This window comes from Melospiza melodia, chromosome 1 (genome assembly GCF_035770615.1).
Source record: "Melospiza melodia melodia isolate bMelMel2 chromosome 1, bMelMel2.pri, whole genome shotgun sequence".
Taxonomy (NCBI): domain Eukaryota; kingdom Metazoa; phylum Chordata; class Aves; order Passeriformes; family Passerellidae; genus Melospiza; species Melospiza melodia.
The window spans coordinates 35,751,851-35,771,836 of NC_086194.1; the positions used below are offsets into that span (position 1 = coordinate 35,751,851).

At 41.4% G+C, this 19,986-nt stretch overlaps 1 protein-coding gene across 4 annotated transcripts in view; it reads right to left on the reverse strand.

The window, feature by feature from the left end:
• The window catches only part of COLQ (collagen like tail subunit of asymmetric acetylcholinesterase), a 41,886-nt gene that overhangs the window by 8,885 nt on the left and 13,015 nt on the right, over positions 1 to 19,986 (reverse strand). For 2 of the 4 annotated variants that reach the window (XM_063153906.1, XM_063153916.1), the window contains exons 3-14: positions 18,392 to 18,487; positions 15,499 to 15,543; positions 14,707 to 14,733; positions 13,164 to 13,230; positions 11,392 to 11,468; positions 10,764 to 10,826; positions 9,833 to 9,859; positions 9,184 to 9,228; positions 8,429 to 8,464; positions 7,467 to 7,547; positions 4,431 to 4,527; positions 2,656 to 2,795 (exon numbers count right to left, since the gene is read on the reverse strand). In XM_063153906.1, the coding sequence (XP_063009976.1) occupies positions 2,656 to 2,795; positions 4,431 to 4,527; positions 7,467 to 7,547; positions 8,429 to 8,464; positions 9,184 to 9,228; positions 9,833 to 9,859; positions 10,764 to 10,826; positions 11,392 to 11,468; positions 13,164 to 13,230; positions 14,707 to 14,733; positions 15,499 to 15,543; positions 18,392 to 18,487 (801 nt within the window). Of the gene's footprint in view, positions 1 to 2,655; positions 2,796 to 4,430; positions 4,528 to 7,466; positions 7,548 to 8,428; positions 8,465 to 9,183; positions 9,229 to 9,832; positions 9,860 to 10,763; positions 10,827 to 11,391; positions 11,469 to 13,163; positions 13,236 to 14,706; positions 14,734 to 15,498; positions 15,544 to 18,391; positions 18,488 to 19,986 lie in introns of all 4 variants that reach the window. The other 2 variants (XM_063153926.1, XM_063153935.1) reach the window with 2 other exon arrangements.

The following is a 19,986-nucleotide window of genomic DNA, read 5'->3' on the forward strand; positions in this document are numbered from 1 at the left end:
ATATGTATCTTCAAATAGGTAAATAATATACAGGAAAGTGGTTTTGTTGTTTTCAGAAAGAGAAGAGGTGAGAACCTACAGCAATGGAATGGTCTTTCCCGGGCCCCTATTTTGAAATGCACATCTTCAGGTAAAAATCATACACATAGTAGTGCACAATCACTGCTGAGAAGAACTTCATTATACTCAAATGGCTTGATGCTGAAGCAATTGCAAAATCCAAATGGGCATAAGTGCTTTTTGTGGATTGACTATAACTTTTTAGGCATGTTTGTGGCTACAAAATAAATAATGCATGGCTTAATGCAACCTTCACTTAACTTTTACCTCTTTGTTATTTCTTTAGATTTAATTGACACTAAAATACCTGTTTCTTTATATGCATATACTATGGTCTGACGCCAAGTCTCCAATCATACTGCAAAAAAAAAAAAAGTTCAAAATGGAAAAATTAGGACAAGCTGCTCTCTTACCCATTTCTTTAATGTCTCAATCACTGAAATTGGATGTAAAAGGCATTAGAAAATAATCTCTTCCTTCAGCAGCTTAATCAATGTAATTTTTGTAAGATTCAAGCCATTTTTAAATTAAGAAAAAGCAAATAGAGTGTTTCTGGGCAAAATAGTTTTAGGTCTGACTCTGATTCTCACCAACATAAACAGAATTGGCTCTTTAAAAAACAAGTTACCTTGAAATTTTTAAATAGCAGAACATTCCCATAACCTTGGAGGAAGGCCAATTTCATTAAAGAAGCATTGAATAAAAATGTCTTCAGCTTGAATGAATGGAAGCAAATAAATAGGAAGCCAGCACAGAACTGATTCTGTAATTGGAGCTCATCCCCAGAGCTCCAATTTCTCTTGAAATCAATAACAAAATTATGCAGTCTCAAACCATTACAGATATTAGCCTTTAAAATTGCCCAAGATTTTAAAAAATGGAATGAATCTAAGCCAATGACAGAAAACCAGCACTTTGTTTCCCAGCCTCTGCCCTCCTCTGGAGGAGCTGCTGGGTGCATGGGTGGTGGCACTGAGGTTGTGCTGCTTTGGCAAACCCCAGGGCACAGAGCACCACCTCTGGGTCCTTTCCATGTGCAGCTATAGAATCCTGACAAGAGCTTTCAAGTGGCCTAAGACAGGCTTCAAAGCTGCTACGTGGGGATCTGGACAGAATAAACAATAGTGATGTTTAAGCTTTGGTTTAAGTTAAAGTGTTCTTTACTCTCAAGGGAGTAAAACAAAAGGGGCGGGCAGGAAAACAGGTGATGCTGCTCTGGAAGTGCTTCTTTCCAGAGTTAAGCCTTGTCTTTTTGCCTTCCCACATTCCTGGCAACAAAATGGCACCTGGGGGCTCATAGTGATAGGGTATGGTATTTTACATGTTTACACTCTCATTACTATCTTTTAAGATCTATTACTATCATTACTATCTTTTAATATCCTATCTTTTAAGATAGGAAACTGTGCCTGATGGCAAAGGAGGGTGATGAGACCTCTACATTATATTGAGAGCCTTAAAGCTTTTCCTATGAGTTCTCCAGGCTGCAAAGTACATGGTGGGGTTTTTTCGCACAGTGCTGTGTGATATGCACCTTTATTTCAGCACATTCATCTCTCACCATTATGTTTTCAAAACAACAGGAGGATTTTTTCTAATACAGCACAGCCAGGGATGAAGGAGCAGCCGGCACAGTTGCCAAGACCTGAAACCCACTTGTGCAAAAGGCTGAGCTCAATGACCCAGTTTAATGGTGCTGTGAGTGTGTCCCTTCCACACACTGTGACAGCTTTCTGACACTGTGACAGGTGGGGCTTTGACAAAGCCAACTGCTGCTCATTGGCATTCAGAGACAAGCAGACACCACACCATTTCCACTTGCATGGGGGGAGTGGCTGAGCTGTGCTGGCACACAGCACCAAGGGAGCATCTTCATCACTGACTGAGTGCTGCACTGCACAGATTAATGAGGCAGGGCCCAGCAGAAGGAAAAGGACATAAACAGTAGTTACAAAGCCCAAAAAAATCAGTGATAAAAAATTACTTGGTCACATTTCATCAATGCCTTGTCCTTTAAAGTATTTTGTCCAATTTGCTCGTAAAAATGCTTTCAAGGCTAGAGATGGAAATCAGCCATATAATGTGTATGTCTGCAGACTGGAGCCCAGACACCTGATTCTCACAGTTTGTGGAAACTCCTGTTATTGAGGATCTGTGCTCTGGGAGAAAGCTCTATTGCATATGTGAAACGCTTGATCCCAAAATTCAATTCTGAAATCACTGTCTTAAAAAAGCCCCAAACAAACCAGAAAGGTATGCTTACTTTACTGACCAGTCTGAAATGCATTCTGATTTAATGAAATAAAAAGGACAGATTACATGTGTACAGTAGTAGATGAAAGAGAGCACTCCTAGGCTTGAAAAACATTTCCAAATATATGCTACCTTACTGATGTTTTGGAACAGCTGCATTTCAGCATATCAATCACACAACAAGTTACAAGACTGAATTTTTGCACCTCTGGATTTCAGGGGTTTTGGGTACCAGAAATCACTCATTGCTCCTATTAAACAAAAAGTATTAGTGAGTACAACACCTCTTGTAACAAAAGCACTTCAGAACTGCTCACATCCCCTCCCAGAAAAGCTGCTTACCGCGGGAACCTTGGGGTAGCTGTGTCCAAACACAGATTGCTCATACGATGGGTTACTCATTTGCTGTGGGGTTCTGCAGAGACATCTCCCTGGAGGCCCTGGAAGTCCTCTTTCTCCCTTTGGTCCTATTGCAAATTGTCCTAGGAAGCAGAGGACCAGCTTGCCTTGTTATGAGGTTACTACACACCACACACACAGCCTTAGGGGGAAAAGTACAGGTCAGGTGGATATATGCATTTGCCCAAGTTCTCAGACAGGCACAGCTCCCACCAATTCCACTGGGAACTGAAGGGAGGCACTAATTCCAGTACTTCAGGAGAAAGATGCCAGTTTTTTACCACAGTCATATTATTTCAGATCACCTTCTGAATTTTTCTACCAGTTTTACAGAGGAAGAGAGAGACCATTTGCTTAGAATAAGTGTCAGCCTGTTTGAAGCTACAGAAATTCAGGAGAGGATGAACACACATATCACTCTACAGCGCCTACACACCAAATTTTGTAGAGTTAGTCTCTGTATAAGTCCACAACAGATTGGACTTGGGCCTTTGTACAACCACTTGAGCAATGCTGTTTCACAGGTTTCTATACTGCAAAAACCCAACTAAAAGTACAGGAGCTTTTAAATGTTTTAATTAAACATTAGTAAAAAAAATACTGCTTTTTGACTTTCAAACTTTGGCAAGGATGCACTGCTCTGCAGATTTAGATTAAAAGCCAATGTGGTCATACTGCAAGCAGTTGCATCATTAGAGAAATGTCTTTTAGGATCAAAATTTATATTCTGGAGGAAAAAGATTAATAACCCTGACACATAAACTTTCTGTGGATGGAATAAAGCCTTGAAAAAGTAATCTCAAGGTCCTGGCTGCCTTCCCATCAGCACGGTGAAAATTCTGCCTTCTGAAAGCTTCCAGCTAATTTACTCAAGCAAAGATGCTTCTTAATGGGAGCCGTGAGATATGTGAAGATTCTGAAGCTGTGCTCAGCTTCACAGATGTCCCATTTCCACATCACCACAAGAAGAGACCTCCTGTCCACTAATGCAAGCAAGGGAAGGAAAAGGGAAAGCAAAATGGAAGGGGACACTCTGTGTTGTGGGTCATGTATTGTCCTTCCTGTCCATTTTGGACCCAAAAGCTGACCAGGGTTCATATGCATGCACAGCTCTTAGGATGCACAATTATGTTATTACAAGGTTTTTCTCATAATTTCTACATTTGCACAATTGCAGTGAGCATAGATCTCAAGCATTTAATTATATAGAGATTTTCTCCACTGCTCTCTTTTCCCCCTGACTTCTATCTCTTTCCATTCTCTTCCCTTATTTCCTTAATGACACTGTAACTTGAATCTCATCTATTTTTCCCCTGCAGAGCTGCACAGGGTGAACCTGTCCTGTCTGATTAGAAATCACAGTTTCTCATTGCAAGCCAGGATATCTGGAGAGGCAGACCTTTGATGATGGAGATTACCTAGTCTCTCCAAGGCTGCCAGATGGCTTTTCATCATCCCCATCTACAAAAATCCCTCAGGGACCACATAGGATTCAGTTTTGGTTTTATCTGAAACATCAGAAGCCATAAAGTGGGTTTTAAAATAATGGACAAGGATGGCATGACCTGCCTCCAGGAGAAATCCTCTCCTTGCCATGGATGGAGAAGCAAACAAAGCCTTTGTGCAGAGGGGTCTATGTGTGCCTGATGAGTCAGGAGGGGCTGGGGAGCAGGGACACTCCTGGGGAGTGTTTTTGGCTTACCTCATTTTTGGCTTACCTAGTCCTGAGGGCCCAGGGGGGCCTGGCTGGCCAACAGGGCCAGGCCTGCCAGGTGGGCCCATGACACCCGCGGGTCCAATGTCCCCCTTGAGTCCCTGGAAGAGAAGTGATATCCATGTCTTGGCTAAGCTATTAGCAACAAACAAAACAAACAAACATCAGTAACAAGCCAGCACTGGCTTCCCATTTAAGAAAGCCAAAAGATTTGCCAGAAGAAACATGAACTTCATGGACACCACCCCGGGGAACAAGGGCTCTCCTCTCCTACATGGAGACAAAAGGGCATGCCCAGGCAGGACTTCTGCTCCCAAATGGGAATGGTCACAGGGATCTGCCCTGGGAGGAGTCAGCAATCACCCTGCTCTGACTTCAATCATTTGATAGCCTTTCTTTAAGAATGCCTGTTTAACCCCTGTAACTCTCTAGAAGCGAGTGCCACTGAGAAAGAAAGGGGAAAATCACTGAGGAATTGCCAAGGGCTTCCACAGTGACATTTCCCAGTCTTAGGGTGCAGCCTTTCAGAAGCTCACTGATGACTTTGACACTCACACTATTTTCAGAATGTTTGAGGTGCCTGAATTCCTGTATCTCCTCGACTTTCACCATGGGTATGGCTAGGATAGCAAATCATCACAAGCCAAGCCAGGGCTTGGCCTTACAAGTGCAACTTAATGTTTATCAACCTCATGCTGAGAAATGGTGTCCCTCTGGCAGCAGTAGCAAATGCTGCAAAATTACCTGTGGGAGAGGGGCTTGCACACACAACAGCTAATATTCTCAAAAATCAGCCCTAATTTGCCTCATGGGAGCTTGTTTGTGCAGACATATCCTAAGGCATTTGGAAGTTTCAGCCTAGAACTGTTTGGCACCTTCTCATTTTTTGCTCCTGAATTTAATATGGTGACACTTATTAAAAATAACTATATTTATCTTCCTGCTCATATACTCTCCAAGGCTTGGATTTCTCAGCTTTATATTTCAGAAGTGTATTACATAGCCTAAAGTTTAGATATCTGACTTGATTTTAATGTAACAGTAAACATTATTTGGGATAATAAAAATTATGTGCGCTCTGTAAACTTTCTTTTAATGACAAAGGACATTATTTCCTTGAAGATGGTGTAATTCCAGGTTAATGTGCATTCAGAATCATACAATGAATGGCTGCATGTCTAATTTAAGAGTAGCAAAGCATATATATTAATATATGCTGAAATAATTGTAGCTATAGGATATGTTACATCCCATGAATACATTTGAATGTCGCTTGCACCATTTCAGCAGAGGAAGGCTGATTTTGCCATAGCCTATAAAGAACTAATTGAATATTTGCTTTGTTTAATCCTATTAGGTAAGCTCTGAGCCATAAAAATATTTCAGGATTTATGTGAATGTCAGTGATGCTGATCTCTAATTACTTCTTACATTATGCAACACAGAACTAGCAGACCAGGATTTTGTAGCCCCAAAGAAGTCTGTGGGAAATCTCCTTCCCCCACACAGCAGCAATTTGACAGAGGCAAGGCGGTGCCAGTCGGATGTGTACTGACTGAAAACAAGCTGTTTTCTGCGTCCCCTGCTTGGAGGGATGATTGCTTAATGCCCTCCTGCTTAGCACTGATGGATTAAATAATAATGGCAAGGCTTGATGTTCAATGTTTTTGCCTTGTTTATCTTTCACACGTGCCCACGGCATTGGGAGAAGATTGTCCCATTGACAATATTTGTGCTCATGCCCTTTCTTCCAAACTAACATTACCCAAAGCCCTAAGTCATTCCTCCTTGTCAAGACTGAAACCCTAAACTAGGGTTTGCCTGGGGTCAGTTCCCAAGTTATAAAGCTTTGGGTGCTGTGTCTCCGTCAGCTGTGTAAGGCTGCAACTTGTGACTCCCAGCTCCTGGCCACGATTCAGGAAGAGCCTGTCCCAGGGGCAGGGAGACTTGAAGAAGTCAGTGAGCTAATCAAGACATATCTGGAAATGCAAGTGGAAGTGACACCTGCTTAATTTAGCTGCTTTTATCTAGGCATGTCAGCTGGATCAAGAGACAGGAAATGGCCCCATGCTGGTGGAAACTATCCCCTCAGCTGGACAAACAGCCAGACCATTAGAGCACTTGACGGTGGCAGCCAGACTCACAGAGCCTTAAAATGCCACTCCCTGGTTTTTTCACAGGATCAAAAAAGAAGAAAGGAAATAAGTTCACCAGTTACAGAGAGGGAAAGCCTTTTTCAGACTGAATCGATGCTAAGATATTCCACAGCACATAGGTAGGAGAGAAAAACGGTAAAAAAAAAAGAAAGAGAAAAAAAAAAGCAAACCCAGCAAAGAGCACACAACAGCTTTTAAAACCTGACAAATCTAGGACAGAAAAACATTTCTTATGGGTCATGTAGGAGACTTACATTGCTCATGCCTCCCTTACTCGGGGATCTATTACTTCCTCCCTAACACCTAGCTCTTCTTTTTGCCCCACACTGGCTACCTTGCCACTTCAGATATTACCTGGTCTCATCAGAGCAACAGTGAAGCAGGGATGTGCCTCTCCTTGCCATGCTGGGTATAACAAGACTGCAAATAAGCCACTTCCAGCTAAGCCCCTACTACTGAAATGCTGCATTGGTGGAGTCAGTATCCAATTTACACACAATTCCAAGCCTTTACAATTCAGTTGGAACTCTGAAAATGTAGCTCTGCTAGCATAATTTTGAGCTCTCTCTGTCAGGTGGGGGTGGGTGTTGCTTAGGATTCAGAGGAAGCCTTCAAGATCTGCTCGAATTGTGTTAAATGAGTTCATTACCAATCCAGTATAAAACCAACTTTTCCTATGCTGCCTGGGCAGGGAGTTGAGTGCTGCAGACAAGACTCCAGCCCAAAAGCTGAGGCTTTAACTCCTGTGTAGCCTGTGCATGCCTGTGAGGTGGTCTAGGGCTTCTCTCCCCTCCCTGGGCAACACAGTGCATGGTACAAGAGCTTAGACCACACAGTCACACAGATGCCGCGAGTCACAGGAAGAGGAAACACCATGGTCCTACTTGTTTGCCTCGTTTTCCAGGTCTTCCTATAGGTCCTCTGTGTCCTGGTACTCCAGACTGTCCCTTGGGGCCCATCTCTCCCTTGGTGGGTGCAGAGGGAAGGAAGAAGGAGTTAAGTACATGGTTTTACCTGCCTCGAGCAAGACAGGAGATGCACGTGACTGTAATTCACACAATTCCTCTAGATAATGCTGGCGCTGTTTCTTTCTTAGAAATCCAAAATTATAATAAAATAGTTTAAAACAAACAAAAAGTAAAAAGAAGCTCATACAATTTACCCACATACCCTTGAAAAATACCTTTCCTAAGGAAGAGGCCACATGAGATCAGGAACGCACTTAGAGACTTGGAGAGGTCAAGGCTGGGAAAGCTCTCTGACCCCTTTGCAATGTCTTGCTTTGCTGTTAAGATGCACATGTGATGAAAATACTCAGGGAAAGGAAGGTAAATTCACTCATCTTCTCATCTCTATAGAAGCAACTACTAATTCCTTTTCTAATTTCAGAGGCATAGTTAGATTATGTACTAAAATTACCACCTTGAAGTTTTCCATAAGCCAGCACCTGAATTTTGATTGTTTTTCAAGTACAGAATAATGATGAATTAAAAATTTGTCAGGTTTATCACTGCTATATACAGTAATGCCATTTTATTTCAGAGTATCAAGAAGGAAATATTTACTAGTTTCAAGTGAATAAAACTTTAGAAATTAGGGCATTTTAATAGGAGTGAGATTATAACTAAAGAAATAATCTGGGGGGGAAAGAGAAACAGCACCAAAGAGCTAAATCTGAGTTATCTCTTAAGCTAAAAAGCCTAAAGAATTTGATGAGTCCAGGCAATGTTGGTCTCTGAGTCAAGCAAGACCTTCAATGTGTTATGCCATCCAGGAAGTCCCTGAATCCACTCATTGAGCTTTTCTCAGCATTTAACACAACTCCCAATGTATCACACCCACTTACTTTTTGTCCCAGCATTCCAGGGAAGCCTATTTCTCCCTACAAAGTCAAGGAGAAAAATAATCAGAATATATGTAGTGATCTTTGACAAAGCAGCACCTTCCTTGGAAGGAAAAAAACAATTGTCATGTGTGGGTATCAGTTAAAAACCCCTGCACTGACTCAGCACTGCAGGTAATGCAGTAGGTGCAGATTTATAAGCAAAATTTTACTATAAAGCTCCTTGTATGGTGCCTTTACTCCTCTGTCTGATCCTCTGCTGCCAGTTTCTGCTTCTCTAGCAAAATCATCCTGATTGTTCTCTTGTCTACTGGCAGCTCTGCAACCTGGACAGCTCCCAAAGCCTGCCTTTGGGAATGGCATTTCTGCATTTGCACCAAAGGCAGTTTACTTTTCCTTTCTTAGTCCAAAGGAACCCCCAAGCATGAATCTCTCCCCCTCTTCTCCTCCTGGTGTTACCATACGACCAGCTGAAAGCATTTTGGGGGGCTGCCGTGGTTCTGGGCTGCACAGCCCAGGAGGGGCTGGGTGACTCCAGGGAAACCCTCCTGTGACTCATTAACCCCCTGTGCCCCGGGCTGGGGGCTCAGGGACATGGAGCTGCCCCGCTGCCCTCCCAGCTGATGGAACACTGCTCTCCCTCACCACTCCTGCCCTCCCTGGAAGATGCTGTCAGGCTCCTTTCCTCCATGCCCCTCCTGGTTTTCCCTGTCAGATCCTCAGATGCACATTCACGGCCATCTGGGAAAGAAAATTACCGGGTCTCCTTTGACTCCTTTGTCGCCTCTGTCACCTCTGGATCCCTGAAGGGAGATGACAGTAGAACAACAGACCAATTACTACCATTTCATGAAGAAGCAAAAAATATTTTTCCCCATACAATGCATTATTGAAGTCAACAGAGTACAGTAATATCTTCAGAGTGAGAGATATGCTTCATTACTGATATCATAACAATTAATGCTAAGGACTGTAGGAAAAGGGAGTCATTCTCCCCAGATAATTACTTTAAATATATGTTTTCCTGGACATAATACTTTCAATTTTTTTTTTCCCCAGTTCAGATCCCACTGTAAGATCCTAGAGTACAAAGTGTCTCAGTGCCAAAGTGTGTGTCACCTAACTAAACCAGACCAACAATTAAGGATTATTTTATTCATGCTGCAGATGGGGAACCTGTAGTGAGTTTCACTGTAGCAACTTGTTCATGAGGATACAGGGTGTAAAATTCACTTCTTCAGCACCCCAGCCCAAGCCACAAGACTGTGCTCCTTCTCAGTACATGTTTTCATCTCTCAGTGGGAATTTTAGACTTCATCAAAATTCAACCTCCTTTCTACAGTTGCATTTTTTAAAAAAATGTGTTTCCAAATGTTAAATTATACATTATGCTGTTGTCACACTGACCTTTTCTCCTCTAGTTCCAGGAAAACCCTAAAGGGAATGATAGATATTTTAATGCTTCTCGCTTTCAAGATCACCCAAGAAGCCGGACTTTCAAACTTTGAAGTGAAGAAAAAGATCGAAGCACAAAGAATTAATTGCATCAACACATAAGGGCAAATGAATATTCCTAAAATAGCACTGAAACAGAACTGTGAAATATGAATTAAAGGCAAGACAGCTCAGCCCAAAAGCCATTATGAAAAAGCCAGGTAAAGCCAGCAGCTTTGCTTGTGCTTTGAAATTAAAACAAGTGAAATAAATTGTAACTGAGAGTAAATAAAGAATTAGAAGATACAATTAATAATCTGAAATAATTTTAACAATAATCTTCCTCTTCTGTTTTGCTTGTTTGTTATTTTTTTCCCCTGGAACATACTTAAGTTATACTTAAGTAATCTAGTGTGATCATTAATATAAAACTGAGTTTCTCTTGAAGAAACGTGGAATAAACAAAGGTGTTCAGTTCTTCTTTCCAATCCCTTATTTGAATAAACTAATTGCATAATTTATTCCAACTGCCAGTAATATGTCTAGTTCTAGTAGGGGACCAAAATGAATTTTCACAGTCTTATGAGGTGGGTGGAAAGCATTGCAGACATGATTTAATGCTGCAGATATGCTTAAGAACTCCATTTTTCCCAGTGGGATACAATTATATCTGAGCTTGCTTTTAAAATAAACTACAAAAATTTATAACAAAGCATTTTTATGAAAAGCCAAAAACACAGCCAAGCCCAAACAGACAACATAACCTTGCTTGATGTAGAACATATTTTTTATCTGTATTAGACACATACATCTTGATAAATGCTTTCCAGAAAATTGATGAGGGAAGCAGCTGTCAGCAGAGCGTTAGAAACCAATGTCTGAAAATGCAGTTTGTTTAACAAACCTTGGAGCCCATTGGTCCTCTTGTACCTGGCAATCCCATCACACCCAACTCTCCCTTTTCACCCTAAAGGGTTCAATAAAGAGAGTTATTGAATGAGGCTCTCCCATGAGGTCACGATTGAATGTCTGACAGTTCAGTGGTTCAGGTAGGTTTTATGTCAAATAGTTAAGCCTGACCTTGGTGCAGCATTGTGGACAGGGGTTTATATTGCAATTGTATTCTGCCTGAGCCCTCACATGTTGTCTTACTCTTCTATTTGAATTTTCTTGTGTGGGTAACTCTTGCTTCAGTTTTCCCAGCTGTTATTAAAGGCCATGCAAGCAAAGCACCCTCAGCAGTGCATCCTTTTCTGCATGAAAGTGCATTGTCTGTACCCAGCATCACCTCTACTGAGCTGCAGAAAAAGAAAGGCATTTTGCTGCATGCCTCACAGCTTGTGGGGGCAGAGTGACTGCTTTTACAGTAGTTCTGAGGCACCATGCGCTGAACAGTCATTTGGAGACAGTATATCATGAAAATGTTTTACAACCACTTTTCTGGCTGCCATCAACTAATTATACCTAGCATGAAATAGAGAGCGGACCCCCAGACATGCAGCAGTGCTACCAGCAGAACATTTGGCTCTTACTCTCCTTTGGCCTTCACTGTCCCAGAAATGGAGAGGATTTTCCCATTGGCTGCTGCTCTGCAGAAGTTCAGACAAGACTTGAAGGAACAAAGTAGGAGAAATAGGGACTGAAGTTAGGCTGTGTCAAAGTAAGAGAAAACAAGAGGAACCATCTGAAGAAATGGCAAATATCCACATATGGATATGAGCTTAAAAACCAGGAACAGCAACTTACTGGAGATTAACAGCAAGATGGAGATGCAGTAAATATCTGTGGTGAGGAAGAATATTGTAAGTTGGTGAAGATCAGAGATGGGGAGAAAGGAAAGAGAGACACGACCAACTGAAATGACCACAGAGATCTTCTGCACTGTATTCAACTGGAGCCTTCACTGACAGGAAAATGAAATTTATAAAGACCAGAAAAAATGAAACTATGAACCTACATAAAGAACAGAGGAGACCAGTATCAGAAGAGACAATAAAAGCAGAAGAATCACCATCAAACAGCAAGAAGGGCTTGCAGTTAAAGGGCAGGAAAAAATATTACTTCTGAATATGAGGGATGCTTCTAGGAATGTGATGAAAAAGCACAGAATTGACTAATCAAGACTAATGAGACAAAGGATATTAATCAAAATTAGGAAGACCACATAAATAAAACTAACACCTATACAAGAAGAAGATTGAGTGTATGAGTTTTCTCTCTGCTTTCCTCTCTTCCTTCACTAAGACTATGAAGGAAGGAGTTGATTGAGCCTTTTCTCTGCCCTCTCTGCTCCTGCTGTGGGAAATCATAGCACACAATGTGTTTGTGGGGGGAACCATTTCCCATCTCACAGCTCAAAGTGAACATGGATTTCTCTTGCTGCTTGCCTACATTCCCACATACTATAATATGATGTTCTTCATCTAACATGGCTGGGAAGAGCTTGAAAATCTGCTTCCCAGATGTGGCTTAAATTCACAAGTCAGCTCTTACTATTCTTGCAGTATCAAGACCTAATGCATCACATCCTCTGAGGTGGGGGCAGCAACCTTCATAGAGCAAAGGAAGAGTGAAAGATTTACCAGAAAAAGCATTTTCAATCTAGGCATTGTGTGCAGTCCTTTAGCCTAATGCAACCTGGATTGAAGGAAAGCACGTTGTCTCAAAAGTCCCTGTAGAAGCTCCACAAACCACAGCTCCTATGAAGAGCTATTATACCTTTTGCTTAAGCCAGTGCTTACTGTCCTGAAGTTTTTTTATAACCAATACAGGTGAAACAGCCACTTTGCAGTAGCAAAGCACATCCTGTCATTTCTTCTGCTGTTGATTATTAAAAATAACAGGAATTAATATTTGTTTGTATGAGAATGGACTTCAAAGATGTGATTAACCATTGTCATGGTTTGTCATCTCTTTCCCTTGATATCAGCCTGGTATTTTCCCTCTGATCATGAGCTCACAGTACATCTTCAGGCAAAGGGATCCTCATAAAGAACAGTCATAACGATGGCAAGCAGTTTAGAAACACTGATTTGTGTGACTGTGAGACATCAGTGAATCTTCATTGTAATAACTTCAATTTCCCTTTAATCCTTGTAAGAAGTGCTGCAGGGCCTGGACTGAAGGTGGAGTAACCTAACCCTAGACTGCAGAGCAGGGTAAGAAAGGGGACAAGCACAGAGTGTCCTTTCACTGCTACAGCTTCCCAGCTTCCTGCAGGTAGCTGTTTAGAGATTTCCCGAGACAACCTTTCCGTTCAGATGGTGATGTTGAGCAGTTTGTTCCACATGGATTTCAGTCTTACCTTCTGTCCCACAGGTCCAGGCCATCCTACTGGTCCTGGCATCCCAGGGACACCCGGGGGACCTGGTCTGCCCTTGAACGGAAAATACTGATTACAATGGTTCATAAAAACACTGATTACAATGATTCATAAAAACACCAATTACAATGATTCATAAAAACACCGCTCCTGCACAGCTCACTGCTGCAGACACGGCATAAAAAGACCTGTGTGTACTCATATCCATACAAATCCAATTTATATTGAGAGCAGAACCAAATCTTTAACTAACTATTCCTGTTACTGTGGTCCTTATTCTGAACATTCCTACATTGATAGCTGTATTTGCTCATTATTAATTACTATATGACTACCGATAACTACATCAGTACATACAGTTATTTATCTGTTTTAATTGCTGCTTGTAAATCACTCTTTGAATATTTCCTAAAATGCTGCAGATTAAGGCTCTTCCACTGCATTACACTGCTTCGCAATATGATGTCAGAAATGTCATCATGACTTTCAGGGCCAAGAGTGAACTCTTGTGGGCCAGAAGCTTTTAACAAGAGTTGTACAGTTTTATTTCCAACATGAGTGACTTCTCTTTCAGAACCTACTTGTATTTGTGAGAAGAGTAAGTGTTGATGTACTGTGTTTAAACTTTAGCACTTTTTTGTAGGTTGGTGTGTCATTCTCTCAAAGACATTGCTGTTTTGAACCCTTTAATTTATATTATTAATATTTTTGTTTACTGTAGGGCATTTGAAAATAGATTAAGAAATTTGTCTCTTCTGTTTATATGGTTTATATTTATTTGAATTACTGATTGGTAGCTGGTGTCAAAATCCTTGGTATATTATTAGAAAGGTGTCAAAATCCATGGTATATTATTAGAAGGGTACTTCTTTTCCTAGTTAGTGACCACCCCCTGCATATCTCTGATTTCATCCTGCATTTCTGTCTTCTTTAAAGTTAATTACATTAAATGGATGTACTAAGTGACTGAGATAACATATTCTGTTTCATCACATGTAGGGGCACATATTTTTGACAATATATCACAGATCATATGTCCCCAAGCATAGGATTGTAGCCAGCATATTGCATTGGTGCCAGAGCTCTGGAAGGGTAATCATCAATGGTTGTTCCTCCTTCAGGGGTATCTGGCTGAGCCTTGTTTAGACTTTGGATGAGTAAAAATTTTGATTTTGTTTTGGGTTTTTTTTTGGTATATCTTTTATAATAACTCCAATAATCTGCTTCCCATTGTCCACACAGACACTTCAGGTAATGTCCCACTCTTTCCATTTTTCTTTTTTCCCAGTCTTTGGCTTCTCTCCGTGCTTTTTCTCAGGGAATTTGTCAAATTCAAGCCAGCTGGGGCAGCTCTCCAGCCCTGCAGCCAGAGATGCCTATCATCCACTCTGGGTACCAGTGAGAGAAGCACTAACAGGCTAAACTTCAACATTAGCTAAATTTTATTGAACTGTTGTCTGCACCCCTCTCTGGCATCTGCTATTAAATATTGGATGGGATTCTGAGACAGCACCTTTATTCATACCTTTCTTCCAGGCCTGCCAATCTCCCCCTGCCAGAGAAAGGAATTTGTCAGTCTTGCAGTCACCACATGAAGCACAGTGGCTCTCAAGTCAATGCATGAATGCATTTATATTAAAACAAACAAACAAACAAACAAACAAACAAACATGCAAACCCACAATCCCCTCCCCTAAAAAACCAAATACCACCAAACAAAACAGTGTGAATATTTTTGTGTTCAAAACTGTGCTTACAGAGGTAAAATGAGAAGAATTACTGTATTAGAGCTCCTTGGTCTTTCCTGTGTTCTCAGCCCTAAATCTACAATCAACTCCTTGTATAAAAATCACACAATTAGCTGCTCATCTTCAGCTGTAAGGCTCTTTGGCATCATTATGGAACAAATCATTGCACATCTAAAAACATAACATATAGGCCACCTTTAATACCTGAGCTGTCCCATACAATTCACACTGCAGGGGAGAGCTCTGCTCCTGATGTTCTCCAGGAGGGATGGGGAGCTCAAAGGCCTTTGGGTCAGTAAAACTGATGAGTTTTGCCCCTGAGATGCTTTCTCAAAGCATACCTTAAACATAGGTCACAAAGGAAGACTATTATACTTCAAGACTGAAAATAACACAGAAAGACTAAGTCTGAAATTATAGCTTCAAGCCAATTCAAAGCTTTACATTCAAATTAAAGCCAAACCTTCCATTTATAAGGCCCATCATTCACTAAACAGACAAAGAAAAAAGTGAACATCCTCCCCTGCTTCTTTGCTCCTCAAAACCACATCAAACTCCAAGACACTTACTTTCTCCCCTTTTGGTCCCATTATACCAGGAATTCCTTGTGGACCCTAGGGAGGAACATGAACACTATTAACACTATTAATTAACATTATTATTAAACTGCATTAGTGAGATGTTTGTGTTCCATCAGCCCTAGACCCTGTATATGTCTCCTGGGACCTCAGGTGTTGGGTGTTGTGTTTGAATGTGGCTCCAAACCCCAGGTCTGTGCCACTGCTGAACAGCAGGATGGAGAGTTGGACTGAAGTGGGAATGGGAAGGGCAGGGGAAACTCATAAATGAGGAGAACCTGCAAGAAAAACAAGCCTGGGGCAAATGAAAGATGAGAAGTTATCAAAGTCCTGAAGAATTAGCAACCATGACATGGAGACACCACATCAGCTGGAAAAAGAGGTCAGCCCAAGGGGTGGTAAGGGAAGTAGCATAAAACATATGGGATGGGCTCTGCAGGATGGCATGGACATGGAAGATTGACACCATTTCTGAATTCTGAAAATATTTCTTTCTGTCAAACAAGGCTGATTCTATTTTCAGGAGACTTCTTAATCCAGGGAGACCTTGAACACTTTTCTCAGAAAAAAACACCAGAAAAGAGATTTGTTTCTAGAAGGCTTTGGTTTGCAGATCATCTTTTACTTTCAGATGTCTAAGGAAAATAATCCCATGAGCCTGCATCAGAGAAGCATCAGATTCACTGTAAAAATCACTTACTCCAGATTTGGATCCTGCCTGTCTTATACTGTCCAAAATGTGATCAAATTGTACATGAATAGGAGCAAAATTTATCCTCAGACACAAGTTACTCCAACTACTTTAGTCAGTAGAGTTATTTTAGGTTTTCAGTAATGAAAATCAATGCACCCTCTTAGAGTTAGAACCAAATTTAATCTTATTTATTTCTTTTTATCTTAGGATACACATGGGAGGAATTACACTCAAAGTTATACCATTACAAATCTAATTCTCCTTCTTATGAAAATTTATTAAAATTCATCTATGAGTCAACAGTATGAACTTTTACAACTCATCTGAAAGCCCTACAAGCTACAGAAGAATTCAAAGTAATTACTAGATGTCTTTGTAATGGTAGTATTTCTTTGCAGGTGGCCATTGTCACAAAGTATTTCCCAAAAGACTGCGGGTTCTAATATTGTCCCTGTACAAGGCACAGTACTGTAGTTTGTAATTAAAAATTCCAAAGCCATGTTATACCCATCCTACTGTCTGCTGTTATGATAAAACCTGCCAGCCTGCTCTATTTAAAAATGTTTTTGGAGGCATCATAGGTCATTTGGTAGCAAGATTAATATTATTTATAGCAATGGATCTTGTAGAACAATAGAATTAAAATTACTTTCTTGCAATTTAAGTCAGAGAGACTATCAAGAGGATTTTTTTTTTAACAGTCTAGCAAAGACTGAAATAACAAGTGTATTTTTCATATGAACAGCAATCTGGATCATGGCCAATCACACTGCAGGGCTGTTTCATAATGCAGAGGAGACTTTCCTCAAGACAGAACTAGGCAAACACGAGGCATCACTTCTGGCCACACTTTTCCACTCTCATAAGCTAAATTAATCTTCTTCACCCTGTATCTCAGCAAAGACAAAATGGCAAAACAATAAATACAAAGTTCATGGGGAGTTGGAACTAGGTGATCTCTTCCAACCCAAACCATTCTATGATTCTATAAAAAGACTTCGTGGCTTTCACCTTGAAACTTCTATACTCTTCAATTATCTTCTGAAGTACTGACTTATAAATAATTAAAGCTAAGCTTTTTGCCACATAACTGAGCCTTCACTTTGATGTGTTTTCCATACTTTTTAAATAGTGTTTGGGTGCTTGTTAGCTTCTCAGGCTGCCAAAGCCTCAGCCACAGCTTTGCTGAGCGCAGGGCCTGAGCTGTGTCTGGGCTGTATGGCAATAAACTGGCACCCAGGGGGGTTGAGGAAGCTCATTGTCCCAAGGCACCAGGCACAGCACATGGACTGGGACTGCCCCAGCAGGAACTGGAAGTACCTCTCCATGAAAACTCTCCATTTTCTTTGGAGGGAACTGGAATGGAAAGGCAAACGGATGATCCTCTCAACAATACAGAGATGTTCATAAAAAACTTCCCTCTAGGGGCAGCTCATTTCCTCAGAAGAAAAGGGCCAGGTTGGGTGGGGTTCTGAGCAACCTGGTATGGTTTTATTGTCTCTGTTCATTGTAGGGAGGTTCTACTTGCTGACCTTTAAAGGTCCCTTCCAACTCAAACTGCTATGCAACTCTAAGATTTCTGACCTTCCTCTGAAGATTTCTGAAAGAATAAATTGCAGAAAATGAGGTGTGAGGTCAAAAAGACTGGTCTGAGGTTATCCAGCAAGTCAGAGGCAGAAACATTGCAGGTCAAGCTAGCAGACCCTGCACCTCCTGACTCCCACCCCAGGGCCCTGCTAAGCCCCTCCTTGTCCCTGATTTTACTGTAGATGTTTGCCTTCTCAGGGATGTAATCTGCTAACATCTCAGTCCATTTCTTACCTTGTGCATCCACTCCACAGGCTCTTGTCCTCACAAAAAAGAGAACAGAGTCTAAAGCAAAGAAAAGACTGACAAGAAGCATCTGAAGGAAGTGATGACACATCTGTGATTTTTGATGGGTGCTACCCACTGTAAAACTCCACAAAAATGAAGGGTGAACTTGAAATGGAATGAAGTGTGTGAGGCAGGGATGAGAACATAGGGTAAAAAGCCTACATGATTTATGCAAAGTCATATCAAAATGAATTTTAGCCAGAGCTTGGCATGCTTATTGGGTGGTGAAAAGCATTTCCATGTGTTTCACAGCTTTGTAAGGACTTATGAGCAAGTGAGAGAATGATGTGGTTTCATCACACATGCCTCACTCACCTGGGGGCCAGGAGGCCCTGCAGAGCAGTGCAATTCAGGCAGAGTGGAAGCCTGTATTATCTGGAGCTCATGGCACAGCTCTTCCATATCCAGCTTCTATGAAACATCAAACATATGAGTGAACATGCAGCCACATGTAGCCTGTTGGAGAAATGCATAAAATTCCAGCCACCATAGAGTACAGCCTCAAAAGGCTTTATTGCTCCCTTTGGGAGAAGTCTGGGGCTTATCACAAGGTTATCTTCATGGATGCCTGAACATTAGCACTTCAGCATAGCCTCCTGCCCCATGCTTCCTTCTCTTCCCCCTCTTCCCCCTCTTCCTCTCCCTGAGGCCCATTGCAGCCGGGCTGCCCCTCTGAGCCAGCGTGGGACCCTGGCCTATTCTTAGACCTGACCCTGCCCTCTCTGTCCCACTTTGCCAGCAGCAGCTCCTCTCCAGGAATAGCATCTTGCTCTAAAAATAGAGACTTCAGCCAGGGAGGGCACAGGCAGCGTGAACTTCGCTCCAGAAGACGCTGACCCGCAGGCATCCATCCACTGCAGATCAGAGCCAGTGCCTTACATGATCAATGAATGCCTGATCTTCTGGCTTCAACATCAAGCTTTCATGAATGAAATGCTTTATTTATGTCCTGTGACAAAAGTGATCTCCCCTGGAAATACAGATGAACACTGAGCCAGAAACACTGGACCGAAACAACTGATCTTCAGCTTCCTAGAGAAAAGGCCATTTTCCAGTAAAGCTCTGACTACGGGCTCCAAAGAACAAACTGCTCATGGTTTAATTCACATGGCTCCCACCCTGCTTGTAACTGCTTTTCATATCTTGTTTTCATGGGGAGATGGTGTGAAGGGGGATTTTTGCTCAGATTACTCTCTAAGCTGCCTGAAGGGATCTCTAGAGACCCTGGTCCCAGTCTCATTCTTACTGAAGGAGCACACAACATTCCCAAAGAGATCCTGTCTTTGGATCTCCTTTCTGTGGAAATCAAGGCACAGGCAGGGGAGGTAATGAGGGAGGCCTGGAGAGAGCAGCAGCCTGAGTTCAATCCTGATCAATCAAAAGGCAATGGAGGATTTTACACCATACTTTTTCTCGGGTTACTTCTTGCCTGGCATCTTACTAATCATTATTTACTATTATTATGATTTACATAATTTACTATTTTTATCATTTACATTATTATTTATTTACATTATTATTTACATTGTTGATATTATTTAAATTATTTACATTATTTACTATTTAATCATCATTTATTTAGAACACTAGCAATAATTGCAGTGTTTGCATATGGTAAATGAATATTAAAATTAAGGAACAGGAATTGCTGAGTAGGAAGAAGAATTCTTTATGCTGGGATGGAGGATATGTTGTAGTCAGCAGAACCTGCAGTAAGGGTACTTGGGCAAATTGCTATGTCTTATTCCCATTGTATCCTGCACATGCTTATGTCAGCATATGTGTGTGGACATTTATCACAGGTTTGTGCATAGGTGGGTGAGTGAAAACTGACACCAGCCTCTCAAACACATATGTGTTTCTGCAAAATGAAATGGTGGGGGGTAGATTCCACAGGAAGATTTCAGGAC